Below are 26273 nucleotides of genomic sequence, written 5' to 3'. Positions count from 1 at the left end.
CAGGAATGACCACAGCAGGGGAAAGGAGACCTCAGTTTGGGACCCCTCTGACCCCAGCCTGCTCCTTGGCTGTAACCCCCATGGCAGGATGGAAAGTAACCAAGCAGAAACGTCATGGGTACAGGGGGATTCTGGCAAACCAACTCAACAGGATTCCTGCTGAAGGCAGGCCAGGGTGATCGGACATCGCTACCTAGGGATAGTGAGCGACAAGGAATTCAGTCAGATAACCAGGGAGGGGGGTTCCCCGTAAACTCGCTGAACAAGATTCTTGCTCTGAAGGAGGAGACCCAATGGTGGGCACAGTCAGAAAAAGTGATCAGAGGCTGACTGACATTTAGTTAAAGAGATCTTGTCAGTAACCACATTTTGAGGGCCATGCTCGGTTTAAAAGGCAGACAGGTGAGTAACATGTTTTAAGAAAATGTTCTACCGTAAAATATGAAAAATGTTTGAAACACATTTTTAATTAAAAGAGAAAGTTACAAAGGGTGCATACCCTAGGGAGATAAGGATGGTGGTGGATAATTGTTTGTTAGGAGGACACACCGCTTATGCTTCTCCCCTGGGAGCACCATACCAAATTTAGAAATGAGTAATGTGAGGATCAGGACCACAGGTTGTCCCAGTCTCTGTGGATGTCATTGGGCTGTACCAGTGGATAGATGTGAGTATATCAGGTAAGCTTTGCTCACCTTTTGTGACACATAGAGCCTCCCAGGGTCCCCACACCTGGCGGCTGTCTGCATGGCTCACGGAGCTTGTTTACAAATACAGATTTGCGGTCCCCAGACCGGAGCTTCTGATTCGGCCTGGGGACTTGTGTTTAACAACAGGTAGTTCTGAAGCAGCCCATCCACCTGGCAGTCCCTAGGGCATCCTTGGGAGGTATCCGGTTCCACCCAGGCAGAGCTCTCCCCTCTGCACTGGGACTAGATCCCTAACCCTTCCCATCCCAATGGAGAATGTGCAGGGCACTGGGCAGCTGTGGTCTCTGAGCTACCGTCACGAGGTGCCCCTCTATTGGCAGACGGGGCCGGGTGACCTCTCCAAGGCCTGAGATGTGTGGGTGAGTCCTGTATGTGTGACACACACGCTCTTTGCTTGCTGTGATGGTGTTGGAGACGGAGTACAGTGGTCCATGACAGACCCCAGGAGAATCAGGGGGGCAGTGAGGGCCTGGCCTGCAGCGTCAGCCCACCACCTTCCTGCTTGGACAGTAGCCTCTGGCTCAACTCAGACTCCCTTTATCAGACACCCCATCCTCACTGTGCTGTGGAGAGCTTGTCTATCATGTGTCTGTCTCCTCCCCTAGACTGAGCTTCCTGGGGGAGAAATTTATGTTCTGTGGTTATTGTTCAATCTCTCGGTCCCCAGGGCCTAGGCAGGCCTGGCACCCACAGGGGCTCCATCAGTGTGTGTGTGGAAGAACTAATGGTGGGTGGGTGAGTGGACAAATGACTGGTGCTCTCTGAGAGCCCAGAAGAGGAAGGATGACCTCTGCTGGGGAAGATGTGACCTGGAACAGATGCCACCTGGAGGTAGCATTTGAGCTCGGCCTTGTGGCTGGGAGGGACTTAGCTGGTGGAGTCAGGGCACAGCATAGACAAAGGTGCAGAAACCTGTGGCCTCTGGATAGGCCGCAGCACCCGCTTGCCTTGGGCTCAGCTTGGGTCTCTCCACAGGTGCTGCTACTCCCTCCTGAGAGCTCCCCAATGCTCCCTAAATTGGGCCACTGAGTCACTCATGGCCACATCCAGTGTGGTAGGTGCTTCACGAGGCAGCTTGGGAGGACGGAGATACCTTCTTCCCTGGACACTGACCTGGCACTCCGGGCCTGTGTTTAGGGCTGACCATTTGCAGTCAGACCCCCTAGCCTGGGGTTTGGTGCTTCTCTCCCATGGCAGATACCACTTATTTGAGTGCCTACTGTATGCCAGGCACTGCAGTGGGTAATTTGTGTGCATTGTATCATCAAATATTTATAACAACCTAGAGCCCATTTGACAGTTGAGAAAACTGAAGCTTGGAGACTTGAAATCACAGGCCTTGAAGTTACATGGCCAGGAAATACGCAGAGTGGCAACATGAGCCCCTATGTGATTCCAAAGCCCTTAAACACTAGTTCCCCATGATTAAACTCAGTGGCTCAGACCTCTGTTTCCCAGCGAGTGTTTATTTATGTTCAGGTCCTGTGCTGGGGGGTTATCACAGGTGTGGAGCACCGCAGCCAGAAGCCCAGTTCTGATCTAATGATGTTTGAAGAGAAGGCTGAGGGCATCCAGAGCATTGCGCCCCAGGGCAACTTTTGGGGGTTTATATAATGAAGGTTAAGACACAGAAGCCATTGAGACACCCACAACTTCAAAGCCAGGCAGACCCTGAGAGGTCATGTGAACAAGGGTTTCTCAATTCCCTTAGACAGCAATTCACAGAACGTCACCAAATTTACAAGGACCCAGCCAGCCCCACACATACACACCCACAATAGAAACACCATGTGCTGAATCAGCACTTTACTCCTTCGTGATATATCAACACATGCACGCACACACACGTATGTGCACATACTAGATACGACCCTCTCTACTGATTTTATGATCCACTAATGGACCAGAGACAGAGTTAAAATGATTTATCAGACTTGCTCTTGTAAAATGGGAAAGCTGAGGTCAGGAAGGGTCAGTGGTCTGCCCAAGTTCACTCAGGACGCGTGCAAAGTCGGGACTAGAGCCCGGTGCCTAGATCGCAATACTTCCAGTTACCCACGATTCTGAGCAATAGAATGTTAACCCAGCTGAGTGTCAGGAGGTGTTTGGATGGTTTGGGTACAAAATGTGTACGGCTAGCGAGGGTTTCGTTCTGTGCTTCTCGTGGGCTCAGGGGGCCTCTAAGACACTGCAGGGCCACAGGGTCGTGACTATGGTCATCCATTCTCACTGAGCTAGTGGGGACTCAGGGGCCAGGCTTCCCCTCAAACCAGGCTTTCTGTATTGAGTTTCTAATTTGGACTCTTAGCTGTGGTTCCCAAGAAGACGCAGACATGGCCTGCTCTCTGGACATCTGGAATCTAAGGCAGCACTGATGTGAGGCAGCGATGTGTGGGGTCTGACTCAGAGGACATTTACAGAGAGCACCCTCTGTGCCAGGTCCCAGGACAAGCAGGTAGGGAGTGGTGAGAGCATCGGCCCTGCCCCCAGAGAGCTTAGGCTCTGGATTTGCACAATCCCAGGTCCACTCTGCCCATCTCGGGTTGCTTGGCCAAGGTTACGTTCTCATGCTCAGAGTACTCATTAAATGGGATCATTGTATCTATCTGTTGGTTTTGGGGGAAAATTAAATGAGATAACCTGATTGAATGTCCCTGGCACACAAAAGGCAATCAGTAAGTATTAGCTTTTATTATTATTATTATTATTATTATTATTATTATTATTAATGAGTAAGGATAAGGGGTGAACATTCCAGAGAGGAAGACACCACATGAGGAGTGGAGGCTTTGGGATGTAGGGAATATCGGAAAGGCAGTGCAGCCACTAGGGGGAAGACCTTCAATGTCAGGCTGAAGGACTTGGCAATGGGGAAACCACTGAAGGCTTTGGAGAAGGGAGTGATGCAATTGGAGAATAAGAAAGAAGTGCATACAGGGCTCTTGACTGATAATAGCAAACCCCTGCTGGGGGTTCACTCATTGCATGGTTATTGGCTTTCTGAATTCTGCAGGAAAGGGGATTCTGTCACCATCCTAGGAGGCTTCCAGGAGGTGGCAGGATTTTTGAGGCTCCTGGGTGAGGCTCTTGCTAGCTGGACGACATGTGAGTGGTTGGGTCTTGCTGGCAAACCAGAGGTGAGCACTCCAATTTCCTCCCCAGGCTGGTACGGAGCCCGGTAGCAAGTGCCAGAAGCAGATCTGCAAGCGTGACCAGAGTTGTCCTTGTGTCTGCAGCAGCATCGGGACACATGCAATGGCTGGAACCTTGTTTTCAGGAACAAGTCATGCAGGAAGTCCACACCCCTTCTGGACAACTCCACCGACCTCCTGAGAACACCGCCTAGCATGGTAGTCTAATGGCGCACCCATCCCCTCACCCAGCTTAAGTCCAGACCAAAGAGACATCAGTGACTGGGAGGCCACAGGGTGAGCCCAGCACTTCTCCAGACTTTCTCACCAGAGAAGTCAAATGTCACGACCACTGTCTCATCTGCTCAGTGTCTCAGTTCCTATTCCCAGACTGGTCTGTGAACTCTGTGAGGGCAAGGACTGTTCATTTGTCCCTTCAATCACTCATTCACTCAACAAACACTTGTTGAGCACCTGCTATGTGGCAAGCATGCTGTTGGGCACTGGGGAGCCTGCTGTATCAATCAGAGTTTGATATGAGCGGCAGAACTACTAGGGCAGTGATTTTCAACCCTTTTCATATCATGGCACACAACAACTAACTACTGAAATTCTGCAACACACCAAAAACCATGTGATATTTTTTGTTGATCTAAAAGAAAATTAGGTATACTTTTGATTCATTCATACCAGACAACTGTTGTTGTATTGGCTGTTGTCAATTTTTAATTTGACAACGTGAGGGAGAAGAGGTCTGTGCCCCTGACCATTTTTGGTCAGGTATTGCATGTTTTAAAAATTATGCGACACACCAGTGCACTGCAGCACACTGCTTGAAAATCGCCGTACTAGGGGATACTTTGTATAAAATAAGGAATTTTTTTTTTTTTTTTTACAGTGATTGGACTTTCTGTGACTCTGGGAGCCAGTAAAAGTCTGTGCGAGGCTATTTCTTTTTATGCCAATGCTGCTGCCTGAGGTCTTGCAGCCCAAGTGGCAGGGCAAATGGGGACTGTGGAAGCCCTGAGGACAGCTTAGGACCCCCTTCAGCCTCTCACCACCTCCACGTCTCCAGTGAGAGAAGCTAAGGAGGCCATCTGGCGGAGTGAGTTTCAAATGCCAGTGAATGGCCCACATTTCTAAGGCGACCTCTCTATTGAGTATCTATGTATCTGTGCTGTCTGCCTACTTTTATATAAAGCTCTACCCAGGGAGGCATTTATGGTCTGGCCTGTACATTTCGATATCTCCCCTGAAAGGGGGGCCATGCAATTTTGGGAGAGATGAGCTTCCTGGTGGTTCTCTTGCCAGCCAAGACAGTCAAATAAAAGAATCGAGGAGACCCCTCTTCCCAAGTTCCAGCAATCACATGGCTTTGATGATTTCCTCCAGAGCTATTCATAATTGTGAGGGTGGATCCTGGGCAGCAGGCATGGACAACCTCAGTGGGGTCCCCTTCACTGAAGATGAAACCCAGAGCCCCAGCCAGGCTAACCACACAAGGACAGACTCTGGAATCCCAGGAGACTATTAGATCAGAGAAGAAATGGAGCTGGCTCTCAGGTGGAATCCAGGGGATCCTTCTGAGAACCCCCAATGTGACTGAGTCCCAAACCATTCTAGGTTCTATTTTCTCTCTGTGTGGGCTGGAGTTAAAGACAGTGGGAAAGTGGTCAGAGCCCAGGGTTTAAAACCAGAGTCTGTTTGTCGATGTGCTGTGTGACTTTGGGAAAGTCTCCTAACCTCACTGGGCCTCCATGTCCTGGCAGATAAATGAACACTCTCCATGGACTCTTTGAGGTCAAACCCATGTCAGCTTATAGTGTTGCTTTCATAACTCCACAGCATCCTTCATCCATAACTGCTTATCAGCACCTGACTGAATACCATGTCTCTGAGCTGGGACACCCCAGAGAAAAGGGCCTCTTCACAGCCCCTTCCTGCAGAACTTACCAGCAAGGTACCAGATTGCCTGCTGCCTGACCTGAAGGGAAGGGAGAAGCCTGGGCTGGGCCTTTCTCCAGCATCCAGGGTATTGCAATGCAAGGGAAATAGCATTAAGAGTGAAGCTCCCCATTTCCTCCACATACCTGGTTAAAAATGGATTTGGGAAATGGCCTTGCTCAAAAAAAATTTATGTGAAAATTGGACATCTGAGCTCCATTCTGTGTTACATTGTCAAATATAGACATGAGTTCATATCAAACTTTTCTAAAATACCAGTACATTCAGGGTAATCAAAAAACCAAATTTTATTTTGAAAATGGTTAACACTGGAGGTTTTTTAACATAGATCCCATTTATCATGTGGTTATTTTGGGATTAGTCAGTGGAAGAAAGCCAAAGGTCTTTTCTTGGATAGGACTCTCCTTTGTTTTAAGATATGTCCTTCCTTCCTGCTGTCTCGGTATTCTTTTATGAATTACCAGATGAGTTGGGCTTTTTAATGTCCTTACTTGGTAAAAATAAACCTCATAGCTGAAACCTATTTTTAAAAATGGTCTGCTCTGTGAAATCCCAGGACCTCAGCATCCCTGTGTCAGCATCCCTTGGCTTCAGGTTCCCCAATTTACATTGCATGAAACGTGACAGTTTCTTTTTTTTAAAAAGCCAGTGTCAGAGATGATCAGAAGTGGGCTGGCCTCACCCAACCGGAGAAGCCACGCCAGAACTTGAACGTGATCCTCTCTCTGCCCGGGAATCCCCAGCTGGTGTAACCATTAAGCCTCTTCTCCCCACCCCCTCAAGGAAAAATGAGACCCGATGCTTGACCCCAGAGGACCCCCAAGATTTAAGGAGATGAGCCCCACAGAAGGCTTGACACTCATCTCAGAAAACCTTCTATTTACTCATCGGCACCTTCTGCCTCAGAGAGCGAGGTTAACTTTGGTCTCAGTGGCCCAGTGGCAGAGAAGGAGGTGCAGGAACCCCCCCCCCCCCAGCAGAGGAAAATGCCTGTGTGGTTTGTATTACTCTTGACGAGACATTTTATTTACTGTCAGGTTTATGGAGTCAATTTTGCTTCTTGTTGAGTGAGATCCTCTAGAGAGTGGCAGAAACGGAAAAGTCAACGCATCCCAGGAAAGTCTTCCTCCTGGAGATGGGGCTCTGTCTTGAGAGGCAAGGGCGCCTGGCCTGGAGTTAAGAGTGAGCTCTGGCACCCGAAGGACTGAACTCACAAGTGGAGGCCAGGACCCCAACCTTGTCAAATGCTATGACCAGCGTCAATCCCTGGGGATTCTATGGGTGGTGAAGGGTAGCCACGGGGCTCCTCCAAGCCCAGTGGACCATCAAGAAAAAACAAAGGGTAGGACCCGGGAGCCTCTCTCAGGAGCCCAGCAGAGTCGGGAAACTCCATGTTGTAGGGGAAGTGGGCAAAGGTCATGGTCTGGGAGGAGCTCACTGCGGGTCACTAGGTGCAGAAGATGTTGGGGAAGTACTTGTACCCGGGGTTGTAGCTCCTCAGGTTGCTCCTCAGGCAGTAGACGAGCCTCCGGTCGCAGAGGCAGAGCTGCACCTGGCAGCGGGGCCCAGGCTCTACAAACGGGATGCCACGTGTAGAATAAGGAAAGGAAGATATGCTACCAACCTGGACTTCCAGGCTGGCCTCAGTCAGGACTTGCGTCTAGGCTTCCTGCCCTGAGGGGATGCTCAATCTGATGAGGAAGGCACAGCTAGGCTGGAGGGGTGCATCCTCTGATGGAAGAGGCCCAGCTGCTGCCCGGGGTGAGGCTTCAGCCCAGGGAGCCCCCAGTCTGAGGGTGGAGACCACCCCTGCTCTGGAGGATCCCCAGTTCTCATAGAGACACCACACCCAGAGAGACCTGAACCAGAATCCCAACTCGAGCTGTGTGTACTGGCAAGCCTTTGAGTTTCAGTTTCCTCATCTGTAAGAGGGGGAGACGGAACCTACTCACAGGGTATTTTCAGGGAGCAAGGAAAAAAGAAAGTCTGCAAAGCATTTGGCACCTACTGAATACTCGCTCCCAGAGGTCAGATACAGCTGCAATATTTCTGCCCCACGTGCCCCCAGCACTGCCCACCAAGATACAGGCTGACTGACATCTAAGGGCAGCTGAACGCAGAGCCAGCAGGGACCCAGGCTCTTCCAGTGGCCTGAATGGGGAGACCCAGCCTTACCACAGGTGACCAGGCCCCGTGAGAATCTGTATTTGTAATACTGTGTCCGGATGTTGCAGCCTTTCTCCTCCAGGTGCCCATAGCAGCGGTCATGCGCCCAACAACACCTGTCAGTGCGAGACACTTAGATCCTAAGTGGAAGGGGTGTGTCACTTAAGCAAAAACCACACTGGTGGGTGTGGTCTGGCAGAGAAAGGATTTAATAATAATGTGCCCATCCTCTAGGGCTGCCTACCATTGGCCAGCAGCTCACTGACCTGCTTTTTCTCCCTGAACACATGGTGAGACTACATTTCCCAGCCTCCCTTGCAGGTACTTGTGGTCATAGAACCAGGTTCCAGCCAGGGGAGTGCGCAGAAGTGAGGAATGCCACTTCCAGACCTACCCATAAAAATGTTACATGTTATCCTCCACTCTCTTTCTCCATCTCCCAGCTGGATGAAGATGATCCAGCCAAGGACTCTGAGGCCATAGGGGAGGGCAGAGCCACAGGACGGAAGGAACCTGGGTCCCAGAATCAACACATTTGATTGAACTGTTATAAGTCCGAATAGTAAACTTCCACTATGTTAGGTGTAGCAGGTTGCCTTAAATATTTTTTTTTGATTTAAAGAAAAATTGAGAACATTGTACATAGTGTTCCCATTTACCCCAGATCCAGTTTCTCCTATTATTAACATCTTATATTAATAGGGTGCATGTGTTACAATTAATAAACCAATATTAACTAAATAATTCAACTAATTACTAAATCATACTATATCACTATTGATTCATTATCGTAAAAAGTTCGCAGCTTATTCAAAGCTCCTTAGTTTTTACCTAACATCCTCTTTTCTGCTCCAGGATTTCATCCAGGACCCCAAAGTACATTTAGTTATCATGTCTCTTTAGGCTCCTCTGGGCTGTGCCAGTGTCTCACACTTCCCATGGTTTTAATGACCTTGACAGTCTTGAGGAGGACTGGTCGGGTATTTTGCAGCATGCCCTACTACTGGGATTTCTCTGATGTTTCTCTCATGATAGGACTGTGGTTATTTATTTATTTATGCATTGATTGATTTATTTAGTTTTGCTCAGGTTGTTCCAGCTTTGGACACTGGGAGCTCTTTCCATTGGCCCTGTACTGTTTGACACACCTCTACCAATGCGGGGTCTGTCTGGGATTTGTTTTGTGTTGCTTGAGGGCATCCTGACTTTCTGCATTGTAAGAAGCTGCAGGTTCATCTTGTATATTTCCTGCCTTAGTCCCAGCATCAGCCATTTCTCCCAGGAGCCTTGGTTCCTTGGAGAATGATATTAGAAACCAGTTCTGGGCACTACATGTTGTCTATTGAGACTGAGGGGTTGTTTCTTTTAGGTTGTCTCAGCTGACAGAGTAAATACAGAGATAATACAGCTGTATTATCAATAGCCCCATGTATACACATGTGTACACATACTCCCCCTGTAACCGTCTGCATCTATATTAAACTAAGTGGGAGTTAATACTGACGTCTCTGACTTTAATCCACCCCCACCTAGAGCATTCCAGCTTCCTGTTCTCACTCCAGCGGTGAGAAACTTGGCTCCAACCATCTGCCATCCATGGGCTTCATTGCCCCATTCCATCACACATGTCTCACGGTATCAGAACTGTTAACCCAGCAGGCTGCATTTCCCAAAGAACAAGCTCTCTCATCTCCCATGCTCTGGAACGTGAACACTTCCCAATCAAGATGTGGATGCTAGGTCCCCTCCCTCTTACAGCTATTGTGACTGCCTCAACCTGGAGAATACTGGAAGGATCACCATGACACTTCTGAGGCCTCATCACAAAAATGCTGTACCCTCTTATCTAGCAGCCTGGATACTCTCTCTTGGAACCCAAGAGCCACCGTGCGTTGAGACAGAGCAAACAACCTTGGAGAGGCCTGAGAGAGGGGACTGGAGGCTCCCAGTCCCCAGGCTCATCTGAGCTTCCAGCCAGCAGACAGTGACAACATGCCAGCTACCGGAGTGACCCATCTGGATCATCCAGCCTCAGTCAAGGCGCCCAAGCTGACGCTGGTTGGAGACATCCCACCAAGCCCTGGACAAATGGCAGATCCTTAGAAAAGTCAATGGTCATTATCGCTTTAAGCTGCTACATTTTAGGAGGATTTGTTATGTAGCAATAGACCATAGGATACGTTAGGGCAGAGAGATTTAGAGAGTTACCAGAAGTTTCTTGGGCAAGTCAGTTAACCTCTCTGAGACTCAGTTTTTTAATCTATAAAACGGTGCTCTAATATTCACGGAATGGGAGGAGATAATGTGGGTGCATAAGGGCAGTCATGATACTCAGCTCACCAATCGGTACCATCCTTGGGGATCCCTCGACCGCCCAAGCCACAGTAACAGCCGTAGAAGCCATAGTTTATCAGGGCGTTCTTTCCCGTCACCTTCTCGATCATTGACTTCAGTTCCAGCAAGCCCCCCAACACAGCAGGCACACCTGAAAGATGACCCATGTCCCCAGGTGAAACGCAGGCCTGCCTGCTGCAGGCCCGCCCTCCCAGCATGTTCCTGCCCTTTTCTCCCACCCTGGGGCTGGGAGAGGCCCAGGGGGTCTCTTTCTTAATCCTCCCCATTAGTGGGAGAGGGACAAGGAAGGTGAGGGCAGCCAGTATGGGCACGTGGTTACAAGTCTGGACTTGGAGAGTGAGCAAGCCTGGGTTCAAATCACAACCCTGCCACTAACTCACAACATGATGTTCAATGGGTCACTTATCTCTCGGAGCCTCGGTTTCCTTTGCTCCCTAAAAAGAACGCCTAGCTCTTAGAGTTGTCATGGGGGCTAAAGTAGGATAAAGGGTGTATTGTAAATTTTGAGCACAGGGGCAGGTACATACCACGTGACCAAGAAGCATGGGGTATAATTGGTGCGGTGTCTGCACGAAGCCAGCAGGCTCTCCTGCCTCTCCTGGGCACGCCCCTCGCCCCCCTCCCACCAATACCATTTAGAACATAAGACTCTTTGAGCACGGTGGGACCCTTGGAGGTCATCGAAGCCAGCTCACTCACCTTGCAGATTGGGAAACTGAGGCCTAGAGGGGAAAAGTGCTTGCCCGGCGGCGCACAGTGAGCCAAACGCTCCAGGCCTCCTGCTCCTCCTGGAGCCTCCAGGGGTCTGGAGACATCCAAGAGCAGGGCAGCCTGGCAGGGGCTGCAGGGGAGGCCTGAGGACAGACCCCCGTGCTGCGCAGTTACCTCCATCTAGGAGGAGGCAGCCCGGGGTATATAGAAACCTGGACAGGCCTGAGCAGAGAATGACCAGGAATCACGGGATGGACTATTTCTATAAGGCGATTGTTTTTTATTTTTTGTTTGGGCTTTATTTTGTTTTGCATCAAACAAACAAACAAAAAAAATCTGCCTCCTGCTTGTATCTTAATACAATGTGTTCTCCGTGGAGCACAACCTTCCTTGTCACCTAGAACCCTGCCACAGCCTCACCGTCTGACTGTTACCGATGCCACATGGGAGGAAACAGAGGCTGGAAGGGGCCAAGACTTTTGCTGATATCCACACAGTACATGCAGAACCCAGATCCAAACTTAAGTTCTCCCACCTCCAAGACTAGTCTCCTTTCCACTACCCTGTTGTTCTTAGGGGGTAGAAGGTCACAAGTTCAAGGGTTATGGGGCCAGCACTTACTACAGACCAGGAAACAAGCCAGTGTGAGGAGACCCTTCATCTCTGAGGTTCTGGAAAAGAAAACACACCCCATGACATACTTACCAGGAGATGTCCCCACGGCCCATTCAGACTCTACCCCTGGCTTCCCACCAAACCTGGCCCTCTTGTGTTGGTCAAAAAATGGGCAACTTCTGTGAGAAAAGATGAGGTCAACACCCAATGGGTCCCTGGGGGCAGAGAGGCATTTGTGAGGTATTGTTCCCAATAGAGGTGGGAGAGAACTGTCCCATCACAAATGCACCTGACCACGAATATCCCCAACACAACTGCCCCTTCTGTGGAAAATGGCTAACAGTAACCAGAGCGACAGGTGGGATTCTTAAATGGATGGAGACTTGATGGCACAGTGAGGGGCCGGAACTGACACACCTGGGCAGGGTCCTTGGTGAAGGACGTAAGGAGCTGGAAGGGAGAAAAGAATCCTGGACAAAGGGAGAGCCTGGTGCAGAACAGGGAGGGCACAAGGGAAACTGATGGTTTTAAGGGTTTTAAGTCTCGCCTTCCTTTATCAGACGGTGCTGAGGGCCTGTCCAAGGATGTCTTCCCTTCTGGTGTTCTGAGGGCCGAAGCTGGGAGGGTTCACCCTGTCTCCCAGCACGGAGGACAGTGCCCGGCCTCAAGCAGATGCTTCGGGGTGCAGCAAGAGCACACCTTATGTGGTGTGGCTTTCAGGGCCCCATTAGGGCTTTTGTGGGTCCCGAGCTCTTTTGCCTGCATAGCCCTCTTTCTCCCACCCCCGCCCAAAAAAATCTTTTTAAATTATATTTTACAACTGCGTTGGTATAAAAACAAATGCAATCCACGCTGGATTCATTATTGTTATATACCTTGTTTTCTTCAATGTTAAAAGAATTTAAAACTGAAACATTTTCATGGGCCCCAGGCAGGCTGCCTATGATGTGTTGGCCCTGGGCACTCATGAGCGCTCTGAAGGGTAGGTATCACCGTTGCCAGTTTGCCAGCGGAGAAAGGCAGGCTCAGAGAGCTCAAGGAACTTTCCGGAAGTCACATACATCGTAAGAAGTGAGGCAGGATTCAAACCCAGGCCCCGAGCACCCTCGATGCACCGCGCAGCCTCCCTCCTCAGAGGGGTGAGCTCTCCTTGGAGCCACAGAGCCCTACCCCATGGGCCCACCGGCCCCAGCTGCCCTCCGCAGCAGACACATGAATCGCAGGCCTACCTTCCAAAACAGTCACACCCAGAGGTGGAGGCAATTCCTTGTGCCTTGGGCCAGTGACTGATTCTAAGTCAGCCTCTCAGAGGGCCCTCTATCGGCGGCTGCCTGCTTCCCCTCCCTCGCTCCATCCCACAGTCCTTGCCCACCTACAGCTGCTCAGCTGGCCAGTGGTCTGCCAGAATTCCCCCTTTGGTGCCCCGCTCGCTCTGATCCTTGAGTTCGGTGGTCACTTCTGCCGTGCTCTGCTCTGAGCCCCTGGTCCGTCCCCAGCCCCAAACACATGACCCCCAACCCTCCAGGGCTCCTGGCTACCTGGATGGCCTCTCCACGCAGCTCCTCTGAGTTCCAAGAACATTCCTGAGGGTTTTGTTGACCCATGGTCTCCACTCGAAGGGCTCTAAATATTCCAGGACCCTGCCCTTCCGCACCAATCTTTCTCAGCTGCTTCCTGGGGCTGTGCTAGGAGCAGGACACCCACCTACAATGGGCCAGACACTGCCCGCTGCCTCTGCAAACCTGCCGATGACTATGGCAGGTGAGAATTGTTAGACTAGGTGGCGCAGTGTCTGTCCCTTCAACAGTTGTTCGTTGAATGAGAGAATATCAGTTGTTGGTTATACAGACAAGGAGATCGAGGCATAGGAAGGGGAAGTGAGCGGCCCAAGGACTCAGCCCAGGAACGTGACTTGCCTCCTTTGACTGCCCGGACTCTACTGCCCAGAGCAGCCCCTGTGTAGCGACCATGTTTCTCCTTTTGTACATCTTAGGATGCTCTGGCACCATGGGGACCTTGCTGGGCTGGGAAGAGACAGTCCCACTCAGGACTAGCTAATTCCTAGAGATAGCCGAAGACAAACCAACCAATCCTAAACTCCCTTACCCCACCACCTCCTTTCGTTAAGGCTCCAGCTCCCAGCCAATATTTTCTCTGCCCTAAATCACCCAAGGCCATGGACAGATCACTAGGCGCCCCCTGCCCCCTAAACTGTCCTTTCCTGTGCTCTGGACCTCGCTTTTGCTCATTTCTTTTGCCTCCTGATCAACCCTGGTGCTTCCAAGTGGCCCTGCGTGGTGCTTTCTCTTAGAAACTGTGACTAAAAGACTATCCTTGAAATGGCACATCTCCTGTGGACTGCAGCATACCTGAGTAAGACCAAAACCCCAGTGCATTTTAGAACACCCTGGGCCATGCGCTGTGGCTGTGAGTACGAGACCCCATGCAATGGGTCTGAAAGGGAACAAACATTTCCCAGAGGAGGGGGCAGAACCCTCGAACCAGCTGCTCTGGGGACAGAGAAGATGCACCATCACTGAAGCCCATAGCAGACCCTTAAGGGGAGGGTGTGGGCTTGGCTATTTTTATGAAGCGACCACAGGGGAGAATGAGTGCAGCCAGGAGACAGTTTGGGAGTGGAGCGGTGGCTGCAGTAATGAGAGGTGGGGAGAGCGGAGACAGACAGCCCAGCAGAGCAGGAAGATGTGGGAGCTGGGCAGTGGCGGGTCCCTGGACAGACAGATCCTCCGAGTCCACATGCAGCAGCGCCGCCCCGTGCTCCTAGGACCCCCTCGGTTCACGTCTTCCAGCTGGAAAGGATGAACGGTCCCAAGCCCCACTTACAGAAGACACATGAGACCTCCCTGCACTTTGTGGGGCAAGCGATGGACGGCCAGGTGTCCCGTCTGAGCTGCTTTCTGGGCCCGACCCTCCCACCCCCCCAGAATGAGATTGCTCACCAAGATGCCTCACCGGTGAGACCTGCTCTCCGTCGTCCCTGTTGGGCTGGGAGAAGATGCGGAGCTTGGGCCTGCCTGGTTTTAAGGGTCTCCCTGTCCCCTCCCACGCCCGTGCCAGCTCCAGGACTCCTGGTAACTCACATAGGAAGTCTTACTTCTCTCTTCTTGACCCCTGAGGGGTTTTTTTCCCCTCTCAGCACTCAGAAGCATCTATTTCCTGAAGGACATCACGGGGCCTGGGTGGCTTTCAGGAGGGATATTTACCTCAGTCTGGCTGGGCCACTCCCAGCCCAGGGTTCTTCTCCATCCAGAACTGGAGATCTGGAATCCCCCTCTGGGTGCAGCCGTCCCCTCCCCGCCAGCCCCCCTCTCCCCCCGCCCCTCGCCACGCTGGGTCTTTGTCAAAGCCTCCAGCCCACGCTCCTGCTCCAATTTCATGCTGTATCGCTGGGCCTCATCCCAGGGACAGCCAGGCGGCACCCCTCTAGACTGCCTGTTCTCTTCCTGTCGCTCCCTGTCTGCCAACACCAACTCTCCCTGTCCTGGAGTCACAGCAAAATGTTGTCTCCAAGCCCAGCTGGCACCTTTCTTTTGCACCAAAGTCTACCAAATTCCTGCATTTCTTCCCTCTGAGGAGAACGAGAAACCACCGCCTTGCAATTAAAGAAGTATAAGCTGGATTCCTCCCTGCCACTAAGTAGCTGTGTGACCCCAGGCAACTCACCACACTTCTCTGTTCCAGTGACATATGAAAATAATGATTCCTGGTCACCTGAGAGGCTCACGGAGAGGAACGAACTGTAGAAAATAAGGCCAAGTAGGGAGTGTGTGGCTCAGGAGTTAACATCACAACTCCAAGTCCAGGGTTCAAATCCTGGCCTCCCCACTACGAGCTGTTTCACCTCATGGCTGAGTGTAGTTTTCTTGCCTCCGTTACTAGGATTAAATGATTGAATGCATTTGTAACAGACCTGTGGCAAAATAATGCTAACAAATAATACCCTCCTAGAGAGTTCTCACAAGGACACAGGCAGCTGTTATTATTTTCCATCCTCCACTTGTGTTAATCCCCATGTCCCCATCCTGACCCCCACATACACACACTTTTCCGAGAAGACGTGGGTGCCCCCACCCTCCTGTCTGAAAGCCCCTCCTTCAGGCCCTCCTGAGCTGTCTCTTCCTGGGACCCAACCACAGGCACTCTGTGAACCCTGGGAGTTCAGTTGAATACAAAAAGTAGCCACTGAGGGTCTGCTGCGTGCCCAGCCCTGCTGGAGACCCACTGTGAACAAGAGAGACCTGGCTCCCACGAGCTGCCCTTCTGGTGGGGAAACCAATAGTAAAGGCATCAAGCAAATAAAATACAGCATGCCCAGGGGCTGTGGGAAAACTCCTCTGCTCTGCATTTTGAGTTTTCTTCTACCACCACCAGTTTCTGCCTCTGCCTGCTGGCACCCACAAGCCTCACCATCCTAAACCAAACAAAAGGAAGCCGCAAAAAGGGAAAACATCCCTTGCCTCTGCTGACCTCTCTCCAGCTTTCTTTTTCCTCTAAAAGCCCCATTTCGGGGCAGAGAAGCTTCCACTTACAAATTGCCCTCTCCTTTCTCAACCCTTTGCTGCCTGGCTTCAGCTGCACCCCTCGTGCTGCCCAAGGCTTGGGTTTCACCCCCACCCCCAGTCTCCCGGGCACTCCATCCCACTGACCATCAACTCCTTCTCAAAACTGTCTCTCCCTCTGGCCTTCAAGAGGCCACCATGATCTGCCACCTGCCCTCCTGCTACTCAGCTCCCATCTCTGTTGGCCCCCAAATGCTGGTGTTTTCAAGGGGGACTGCTGCCCCTCCCCTCATCTCTTCTGGGGTGAGCTCATCTGCTCATCTGAGGTCAGGGATTTGGGTCTTACTTCTGTGCAGACTCCAGGAGCTTTTGCTGGCCAGGCAGCGCCTGGCACTACCTCTAAATCCACAATAACACCAGGTGAACAATGATTGAATATATAAATGGAGAGAAAGCACAGGGTTGGGTCAAAGAGCCTGAGCTTCAAGTCAGACAGAAGTGGCCTCAAATCTGGGTGTCACCTCTGACTGCCTGTGTCCCCCCTGGCTTCTTCAGGTCTCAGTTTAATCACCCGTGAGGCAAGACAATAATAAAACCTGTTCATTTGGTCATTTTGATAATCCAGTGAGATGAGGCAGGCCAAGGGGCTCAGTACCGTGCCTGGCACCTATCAGGCACTCAGTGATTCATAAAAATTATAAATATGATTGTGGTTATGTCTTTCCACTAAGCTGAGGGTAGGTACTATGTCTGTTTCATCTCTATATCCCCAGCACTTGGCACATAGCAGGTGTTCAGTTAGGTTTACTGAGTGAATACATGACCTCTTGGCTCTAGCTTTCATACTTACCCCACGGCCCCAGCCTACACTTCTAATATAATTTGAATTATTATCATATTTAAATAACAGGCAGGTATTTGAGTATCAGGCAGGTATTTGAATTTTAATAATTATACTATAATTAATGTTATATTAATTATATATTTAAAGAAATATAATTAAAATTCAAATACCTGCCTGCTATTCTAGCTCAGTGGCCCACAAGAACCCCAGAACTAATTTACTGTCCCACCCATAATCCAGCCCCTTTCAGTTACCCTCTCTCTAGTAATGAATCCAGTCCTTAACACATCATCAATTAAAATATCCCTCTGGGACAACTTTAAACGTGCCAACTTCCAAATCATAGGGGTGCCAGAAGGAGAAGAGGAAGAGCAAGAAATTGAAAACTTATGTGAGAAAATAATGAAGGAAAACTCTCCAAATTTGGGAAAGAAAATAGACATACAAGTCCAAGAAGCACAGAGAGTCCCAAACAAGCTAGACCCAAAAAGGACCACAGCAAGACACATCATAATTAAAATGCCAAAGGTTAAAGAGATAGAGAGAATCTTAAAAGCAGCAAGAGAAAGGCAGAGAGTTTCCTACAAAGGGGTGCCTATAAGACTGTCAGCTGATTTCTCAAAAGAAACTTTGCAGGCAAGAAGGGAGTGGCAAGAAGTATTCAAGGTGATGAAAAGCAAATACTTACAACCAAGATTACTCTATCCAATAAAGCTATCATTTAGAATGGAAGGACAGATGAAGTGCTTTCCAGACAAGGTAAAGCTAAAGGAGTTCATCATCGCCAAGCTATTATTATATGGAATGTCAAAGGGACTTACTTAAGAAAAAGATAAAAATTATGAACATTAAAATGACAACAAACTCATAACTATCAACAACTGAATCTAAAAAATAAAAACAAAATCCAAGTAAGCAAACCAGAATAGGAACAGCATCATAGGTATGGGGAATCATTTGGAGGGTTGTCAGCTGGGAGGGGGAAGGGGGAGAAATGAGGAAATGGTGCAGGGATTAAGAAGCAGAATTGTTTGGTACAAAATAGACAGGGGGAAGGTAAGAATAATATAGGAAAGGATGAAGCTAAAGAACTTATATGCACGACCCATGGACATGAACTAAAGGGGGTGGGATTGCTGGAGGGAAGAGGGGTACTGGGAAGAGGGGAGCAAGGGAAAATAATTGGAACTACTGTAACAAAATAATCAATAAAATATACTTAAAAAAAAAAAAAAGGTAGACCCAGCATCTTAAGCCTGACCTATCTGTTACTCAAATCCACAGTCTTTCTACTATAGAAAGGGGTTGAGATCCAGTGAAGACATAATCATTGGGATTTTCACTGGAAATCTGACCAAGGTATCATGTGATATCTTAATAAACAAAATGGAGAAGTGAAGGCTGAGTTAACAGTATTGCTCATAATTTAATTCCTAATAATTAATTACTTGATGAATGAAACCAGACCCTGGGGTATAAACTTTCAGCTAAAACTACATGCAACCCTAGGAAATGCTTTGCCTCTCCTACACAGTACCTTAAAAAATGGGATCAATTGTTAATGTAAAAACATTAGGAGACTCCAGAAATCCAAATTTTCAGCTTCTCTTTTAAAGATCTGGCAATCCTGACTCTGGATTCCTACATGTCAACAACTGACTGGAGCTGAGAAATAGCTGCACCCATAGACTAGACATGTGCTTAGCTTTGCCCTAGTCTCTGCCATTCCTTATTGTCTTATGTCCAACCTGCCTCACTGTTGCTCTCTGCCTAGAGAACTCTCTAGTGGCCTGGCATAGAACTCAATCTTGAGTCCTGTCCTCTCAACATGTTCATCATTAATGGGGCAGTGAGTATCTGAGAGCAGAGATCATCTCTTAAGCAAAACTTTGTTTCAAGTGCTGAGCTCAGAGTCTAGTACAGAGCAGTTGCTCAATAAACACTGCGTAGCCCTGGCCAGGTGGCTCAGTTGGATGGAGCATCGTCCTTCACACCAAAAAGTTGTGGGTTCAATCAGTCCTCTGTCAGGAGGCAACCAATTATCAGTGTTTCTCTCTCTCTCTCTTTCATTCTCTCTGTCTCTCACTCTCTCAAATCAATAAACATATCCTAAAGTGAGGATTTTAAAATAATAAAGTAATAAATAAATAGTGTGTAAGCACATTAGAGACACCCATCCCAGGACAGAGGTCACTGAGGGCTTTCTGGAAGAGGAGGTGCCTGTACTGAATCTTTTAAGAGGATTGGAGCCCTTGTGCACTATTGGTGGGAATACAAAATGGTAGTTTCCATGGAAAACAGTATGGCAGCACCTCAAATAATTAAAAATAAAATTACTATATGACCCAGCAATTCCACGTGTGGGCATGTGCCCAAAAGAATTGAAACAAGAGTCTCAAAGAGACATTTGTCCACATTGACAGCAGTATTATTTGCAATAGCAAAAACATGGAAGCAACCCAAGTGTCCTTCAACAGGTGAACGGATAAGAAAAATGTGGTATTTGCATACGATGGAATAGTATTCAGCCTGAAAAAGGAAGGCAATTTTGCAATCTACTATAATGGGGATTAAAGTTGATGACATCACACTAAGTGAAATAAGATAAGTCGGTCACAAAAAAGACAAATATGATATGATTCCACTTACATGAGATACTTAAGAGTCATCAAAATCATAGAGACAGAAAGTAGAACGGTGGCTACCAGGGACCATGGGAAGGGACAATGGAGAATTATTATTTAATGGGGACAGAGTTTCAGTCTTACGAGAGCAAAGGAGCTTTGGAGATGGGTGGGTGGGGATGGTTATACGACCTTATGCATGTATTTAATGCCACTGAACTGTGCCCTTACCATGGTTCAGGTGGTGAATTTTAGGTTACGTGTATCTTACCACAATGAAAAGAGAGTGGACTGGAGTTGAGCAGGACAAGAATGTAAGGAAGGACATGCCGAGTAGAAGGAGAAGCCTACACGAGACTCCTCGGCACGCATTATAATGGCTCATGAAGTAGTCGAGGGTGTTAGGCAGCGGTACTGATACTCTAGTAAATATCTAATAACTGGCTCTCCAGAGGGGAAAGAAGACCTGATTTTTAACATTTGCCAATTTCTGAGCAATTTCACGCTACTAACATGTCAGAGTTGGGAGAAACATGTGCAGAGCTTCCTACTGAGGCAGGATGCAGGTAGTTCAGGGCCCATGTTCTGGAACCCCCAGTTCTTAGCTACGTGACCTTGGGAGAAATTTTTAACTGCTCTACGCCTTAGTTTATCAACTTGAATAATGAGGTTAATCCTATTTCCTGCCTCATCGCTACGGCAGAAGTTTAGAGTTTTGTTGGCACATGGCAAGGGCTCCATAAGTGTTTGCTATTTTTCACTAGAAAGATGGGACACGCCCCTACTTGATTTCTCAGAAAAGGGAAGTTTCTTTATGTGTTGAGTAAGAATTTAGAAACGGTGGGAAGGACTGGCCGAAGAGATGCAGCTGGGTAGCCTTGGGTGTCAGGCTAAGGAGTTTGGACTTTTCTCCTGATGGTGTCCCCAGATGATGTGAGTTTAATAAGAAGAGACTGAAGAGGTCCTATCCTGAGATTCTCCCAATCTGAATGCACAAGGACAGGGACAGGTAAACACAGCTCAGCAATCATACGTGTGAGCCCCAAGTGTGAGACCAGTCAGACAACAGTGATGACAGGAATCAAGTGCCCAGGGCTCCCAGCAAACCTATCTGGGGGGTCCTAAGGGGGTTTCTAGAAACCTGGTGTGTTTCTGGGTCATGGGATGCCTATCAGAGGGAGGGTATGGGGGCTGACTGGTATTTGGAAGGGGGTTCAGGGCACCCAGCCTCTGTGTCCAGATTTCTGAGGAGCTGTCAGGGCAAACAGCATCACCATTTCCACGTGTCTCCAGAGCCAGCACGGGGGTGGGTGCACTTCACAGTCAGATTTGGGTTCGAGCCTAGAAAGTGTTTTCTAGCAACCCAAGTGTCCTGGGAAATGAATAAGCTGTCTTGGGGGTGGTGAGTTTCCTGTCCCCAGAGGCACTTTTTAGAAACTGAACGCAGTGTGGGTGGTGGGGACTGAGGAGGTGGGACAGGCCCGCACTTGACTTCTCAGGAAAACGGAGCTCTCCTTAAGTGTGTGGAACCTGAGAGACCGGTCAGAGGCAGGAGAGTCAGCTTCGTCAGTTATGAAGCGTCGGCTCTAATCTGTAAAAGTGTTTTAAAAATTAGATTTACCAAGGTTTAAAAAACAACAACAAAACAAAACAGAAAACTCAGGAGTCTTTCGGTGGCTCTATGACATGGAGAGGGCTGTTGAATATTCTGTGCTCCCTACCATCTGGGTCCCAGCCCCTGAATATTGACTCATGTGGAGTCACGGTCAGGGATCTCGCAGAGAGTGACATAGGTTGAGTGGGATATGGACTGAATGAGCTCCAGGGTGGCCTCCAGGTCTGACATTCAGTGACAGCACATACTATCATATGAACCTATTCTTGAACATCCCACGCCTTTCTACTGAGGGCTTTGGGACTCGCTGCTCCGCCTGCCTAGATACTAATACCTAGCCTTACTATTAGCTCCAGGTCTCATCTTAAAAGCCCCCTCTTCCAGGAGGCCTCCCCTGACCACCTACCCAGGGTGGCTCCTCCTCCTCCAGTTAATTTCATATCACTCTGTGTTTTCCCTTCAAGCACTTGTCTTCAATTCTCTTTATTTCCTTACTTGTGGCTTATGTCCCCCACCCCTTTCACTAGAAGGCAGGAAACTCGTCAGTCTTGTCCATCATATTATCAGCAGCTAGCACAGAGCCTAACACATAGTGGGTGGGTGGTGCTTGTTTGTGGAATAAAAGAATGATTGGATAAATGAACCAATAAGATGGGAGGGAGCAGTAGCCCGCTGGGTGTCGGCCATCTTATAAGTTGGCAGCTTGCTCTAAAGACACACACAGCTAGTCCTGTCTTGGCCTCAGTTTATTCATACATATGTGACAGCTACTGTTCAATAACAGGCACAAGTCCAACTTTCACCAAAATTTCTGCTAAAAATGCAAATCTAAACACCTACTCCATAGCAAGTGCCTGTTGCGTTTTGTTTTTGAAAAACTAATTAAGCTGTTCACTCTCAAGAAAATTACCCTGAACTAGGGTATTATCTTTCTGTCTTTGCTTCTGGAATGTTCTTCATTCTCTTTTTTACCTGGTAAAAGCCTACTTGTTTTTCCACGATGCCATGACACCTCTTTTTTGGAGGAGGGAGAAACCCTAGAATAGGCTATTACTCTGATAGGCAAGAATCAAGATGGCGCCCAATGTTCTAGGCCCGTGATCCTGACACTCACATGGTCTCCAATCCCAATCCAACCCAGCAAACGTTTCCCAAGCAACTTCTGTGGGCAGAGCTCTGATAAGGCACCAAGGAAACAAACGCAAAGGTAAACCTGTCAGCTGCTGTACTCAGGAGTTTATAATCCACTGTCTGTCTGTTGGGCTGGGGGCATTCAACTAAATAATGAAAACCTCGGACTTCTGGCCAAGACGGCGGCCTAGACTGACACGCTGTGTCTCACTCCACAACTAAGAAGGAATACAACTGCTGCAAAACCAGAAATAACCAGAAGTTACAGAAAATAAATGGAAGTCCAACGTATGAAGTTATAAAGAAGTGGTGCTTGTCGGACGGGTAGGAGGGACAAAGCTGGGGCGGAGAGTTCAGGCTGTGCTGGCGGTGGCAGCAGCAGTGATGGCAGCGGGACATTGATAAGCACAGACACCCATATTTAAGGGGAGGTGAGAAGCACCTGGGGAGCACCCCCGGCTGCAGACCAGACCCGTCAGCTCGCAATTCCAAAGCTGGGGAAGGCAGACCTCCATTGCCTTGGACTGTGAGGGCTGGAGGGTGTGGGGACAGAGGAGGAGGCTTCCGGTCTCTCAGCAGAGAGTGAACAGCAGGAATCCACCTTGGACCCCCGCCCCCACACAAAGCGCCACAGTGTGGTGAGAAGGGTCACCTGGTAGTGACGAGTGCACGGGGCTCCGCCCCCTATAGCATGAAAGGTGTGACAGCCCTGCCCAGGAAGCAAAGGTAAACACAAAATTGTCAGGATGGCACAGATCATGATAGAGACCCCGGTGACGCAGCTGACCAGCCAGCAAGTATCTAATCTAACAGATCAGCAGATAAGAAATCTTTCTGAGGCACAGTTCAGAACTTTCGTTATATGAATGCTTACAGACCTAACAGCAGGTCTTAAACAAGACAGGGAGGAATGAAGGCCAGTCCTGCTGAAATGAATGAAAACATATACAAAACAAGTGGTGAGGGAAAGAAAATCAGGGATCAAATCAACAAATTGGAACATAAGGAAGGAACAAACAGTCAACCAGTACAGAAAGAGGAAATGAAAAGGGAGGAAAATAGGAAGAGGCTCAGAAACCTATGGGACAGCTATAAGTAGGTCAACACCCGAATCATAGGGTTGCCAGAAGGTGAAATTGAAAAATTACGTGAAAAAATAATGAAGCAGAACTTCCCTAACTTGGGGAAGGAAATAGACTTCCAGGTCCAGGAAGCACAGAGAGTTCCAAAAAAACTGGACCCAGGGAGGACCACATCAAGACACATTATAATCAAAATGTCAATAATTAAGGATAAAGAGAGAATCTTAAAAGCAACAAGAGAGAAGAGAATTACGTACAAAGTGGTCCCAATAAGACTGTCAGCTGATTTCTCAAAAGAAACTCTGCAGGCAAGAAGGGACTGGCAAAAAATATTCAAAGTAGTGAAAAGCAAAAACCTACAACCAAGATTACTCTATCCAGTGAAGCTGTCATTCAGAGTAGAAGGGCATAGAAAGTGCTTCCAGGACAAAGTAAAACTGAAGGAGTTCATCAGATCCAAACCACTGTTATATGAAATGTTAAAGGGACTTGTTTACAAGAAAGAGGATCAAAACTATGAACATTAAAATGAAAACTGTATCACAACCACCAACAACAGAAACTAGGGAATTGAAACAAAGGCAAACTAAGTAGGCAACAAGAGTGGGAAAAGAATTATAGGTATGGGAAACATTATGGGGAGAGGTCAGCGGGCAGAGAGACGGGAGGAAAGGGAGGGAGATGGTACAGGAATTAAGAAGCATAGTCGGAAGGAGTGGAGTAGACAGGAAGATGTTGAGAAGAACTATATGCACAATCAATGGGCAGAAACTAAGGAGGGTGGACAACGGGAGGGAGGGGGGTCGCTGGGTGGAGGGGAACAAAAGGAAAAGAAATTAGGACCACAGCATAATCAATAAAGCATATTATAAAAGAAAATAATGAAAACCTCCTTGGAAATGGAGTCGAGAAGCCTTGAAGGAGAACATCTCATGTATATAGCACTCAGAGAAGCCTGCACAGCCAGCAGGAAGAAGAAAGATAATTATTTTGACAAGGGAGGACATTATTGCACGGCGACTTTACCTTCTGCTTTAAGAAAAAGGAGGAAGACCTCTCCCTGACCAGCAACAGCCCACTAACCACTGCTGGCAGCCAATGAGCAACCGCCACAACTTCCAAGTCTTCTGCTCTAAAGAGCTTTTGTTCAAAATGATCCTCTGATCCTCCACAATTTCCTCCTCAAACCTAATAAAAGCAAGCCCCTCTCCTTTGTTCTCAGGAGTTGCCTACGGGTTTGCCAAAGCTTGCTTGTTCTGAGTTGCAGTTCTCTGCTACTCCCCGATAAACACATTTTGCTGGTAGAATAACTGCCGTTTTACCTTTAAGGTCAACAAGGGACATGAGAGTAGGCCTTCAGAATGTCTGTGACACCGAGAATAACAAGACAGAGTTTGTGGCTTCTTCTCTGTTTCTGGGTCAGTCTTCTCTGTGACAGTACGTACTGCGTGCTGCCCAGGTCAGAGGTACCTGTCTGCCCCACAGGGACACAGACCCGCATGATCTGGCCCCGCTGCCAGCGTCTCTGGCCTTGCCTTGGGTACCACCCCGCTCCCCAGTACATTCCAGGAAGAAGCCTCATGTAAGCCTTTTCAATTTCCCAAACTCACACTCTCCAAAGAAAAAAAAAAAAACCTACCCCCAAACCCACAATGTTTGTTCAATGACTAATAAAACTAACTAATGCTTTTTAGCACAGATACCACGCTAAGTTCTTATGTGCTTATCCCATTTTATCCTGTAAGGGATCCTATGAGGTAGGCACTGCTCTCATCCGCGGTTCACAGATTAGGACGCCCAGGCTCAAAGGAAAAGGAGTGGCTCACCTATGTCACCGAGCCGGCAGGTGGCAAAGTTCTGAGTTGAACCTGATCAGTTTGACTCTCAAGGCCACATGTACTTAGCCCAAAGCCTTTCTGACTTCTAGGGGCGGGTGGGGGGCATCTGGGTGTGGAAAGAGAAGAGGGCTAGAGAGAGATGGGGGAAGGGAGGGCAACTTCCCCATCTCTGTATTTCTTTCTGCGGATTCCAAAGCGTGTGATATGCAGGGTGTGCTCAGAAAATGTTAAGAAATGTTAACTAGGGATTGACTATTCCTGTTCCCAATGACAAATATTTTCATATGGCTTGAGTTAAAAAGAAATTCCAGGAAGGCCTCGGATTCACATAAACACAAGTCTCACCTCTGACTGTTTATGACCCTGCCCAGCTCTGCCCCTAATTTTACAGGTGACCTGCGTGACCTCCGTTTCCCCCTCAGGTATGACCTTGCCTCCTTAGGAAGGCCACAGCTCACAAGGGTTGACACCTGATGGCTGAAGGACCCCACTAGACCCAGGGATCTCCTCTAACAGGGTCTGCGCCTCGCCCCCACCTCTTTGTTCTCCGAACCCCACCTTCCCCAGTCCCTCCAGCTGCAGCTGGTGTGTCCTCCCTGGTCAGTGCAGCTCCCATGCCCATAACTGACCTCTTTGGTGTGGCCTCAGCTCCTGCTCCTGCAGCCTGTCCCCAGGAGCAGCCTCATAGGGCAGAGCCTGGAGGCCCTGGCCCTGCGGACTCCCCGCCCCCTGCCCCAACATCGGGGTTCTCGGGCTGCAGATCCCAACAGACTCGTGGGCTCCAGAATCTTAAAGCCGTGAATGGGAGCAAGCGGTGAAGACAGGCCCGGAGGTGGCGAGGAGAAACTTCTGCCTGGATGCAGCCGGACATTCCTCCACTCGGACTTCACAAATGCAGGAAGTCCGGCAAAACCCCGGGGACTGGGGCTGGCGATCCTGCCCAAGAGGCCTGGCTATCACCCAGAA

The 26273-nt window shown here is 48.9% G+C and overlaps 1 protein-coding gene across 2 annotated transcripts; it reads right to left on the bottom strand.

Annotated features, from left to right (window-relative positions):
* Window positions 1–6113: 6113 nt before the first annotated feature.
* PLA2G5 (phospholipase A2 group V) lies at window positions 6114–26096 on the bottom strand. 2 transcript variants are annotated; one of them, XM_090271475.1, is made up of 5 exons: window positions 25937–26096; window positions 11660–11709; window positions 10313–10457; window positions 7982–8088; window positions 6114–7378 (listed from the first exon to the last, which is right to left on the bottom strand). In XM_090271475.1, the coding sequence occupies exons 2-5, from the start codon at window positions 11697–11699 to the stop codon at window positions 7254–7256; spliced, it is 417 nt and encodes a 138-aa protein (XP_090127601.1). In that variant the 5' UTR covers window positions 11700–11709; window positions 25937–26096; the 3' UTR covers window positions 6114–7253. The 2 variants fall into 2 exon arrangements, with proteins under 2 accessions (XP_090127601.1, XP_090127600.1); XM_090271474.1 differs by lacking the exon at window positions 25937–26096 and adding an exon at window positions 14878–14926.
* Between the last annotated feature and the right edge of the window lie 177 nt (window positions 26097–26273).

Source organism: Furipterus horrens, unplaced genomic scaffold, assembly GCF_987537825.1.
Source record: "Furipterus horrens unplaced genomic scaffold, mFurHor1.1.pri manual_scaffold_3, whole genome shotgun sequence".
In the NCBI taxonomy this organism is placed as follows: domain Eukaryota; kingdom Metazoa; phylum Chordata; class Mammalia; order Chiroptera; family Furipteridae; genus Furipterus; species Furipterus horrens.
The sequence above is the reverse complement of the archived record's forward strand: the minus strand, read 5'-3'. Positions and strand labels throughout refer to the sequence as shown.

Excerpts from the sequence above, each read along its gene's own strand:
- PLA2G5 (XM_090271475.1), bottom strand. The coding sequence starts at position 11,699 with ATGAAGGGTCTCCTCACACTGGCTTGTTTCCTGGTCTGTA. Across the intron at positions 10,458-11,659 it reads GGCTTGTTTCCTGGTCTGTA|GTGTGCCTGCTGTGTTGGGG; the intron begins GTAAGTGCTGGC and ends GTCATCTTTCAG. Across the intron at positions 8,089-10,312 it reads CCCAAGGATGGTACCGATTG|GTGTTGTTGGGCGCATGACC; the intron begins GTGAGCTGAGTA and ends TCGCACTGACAG.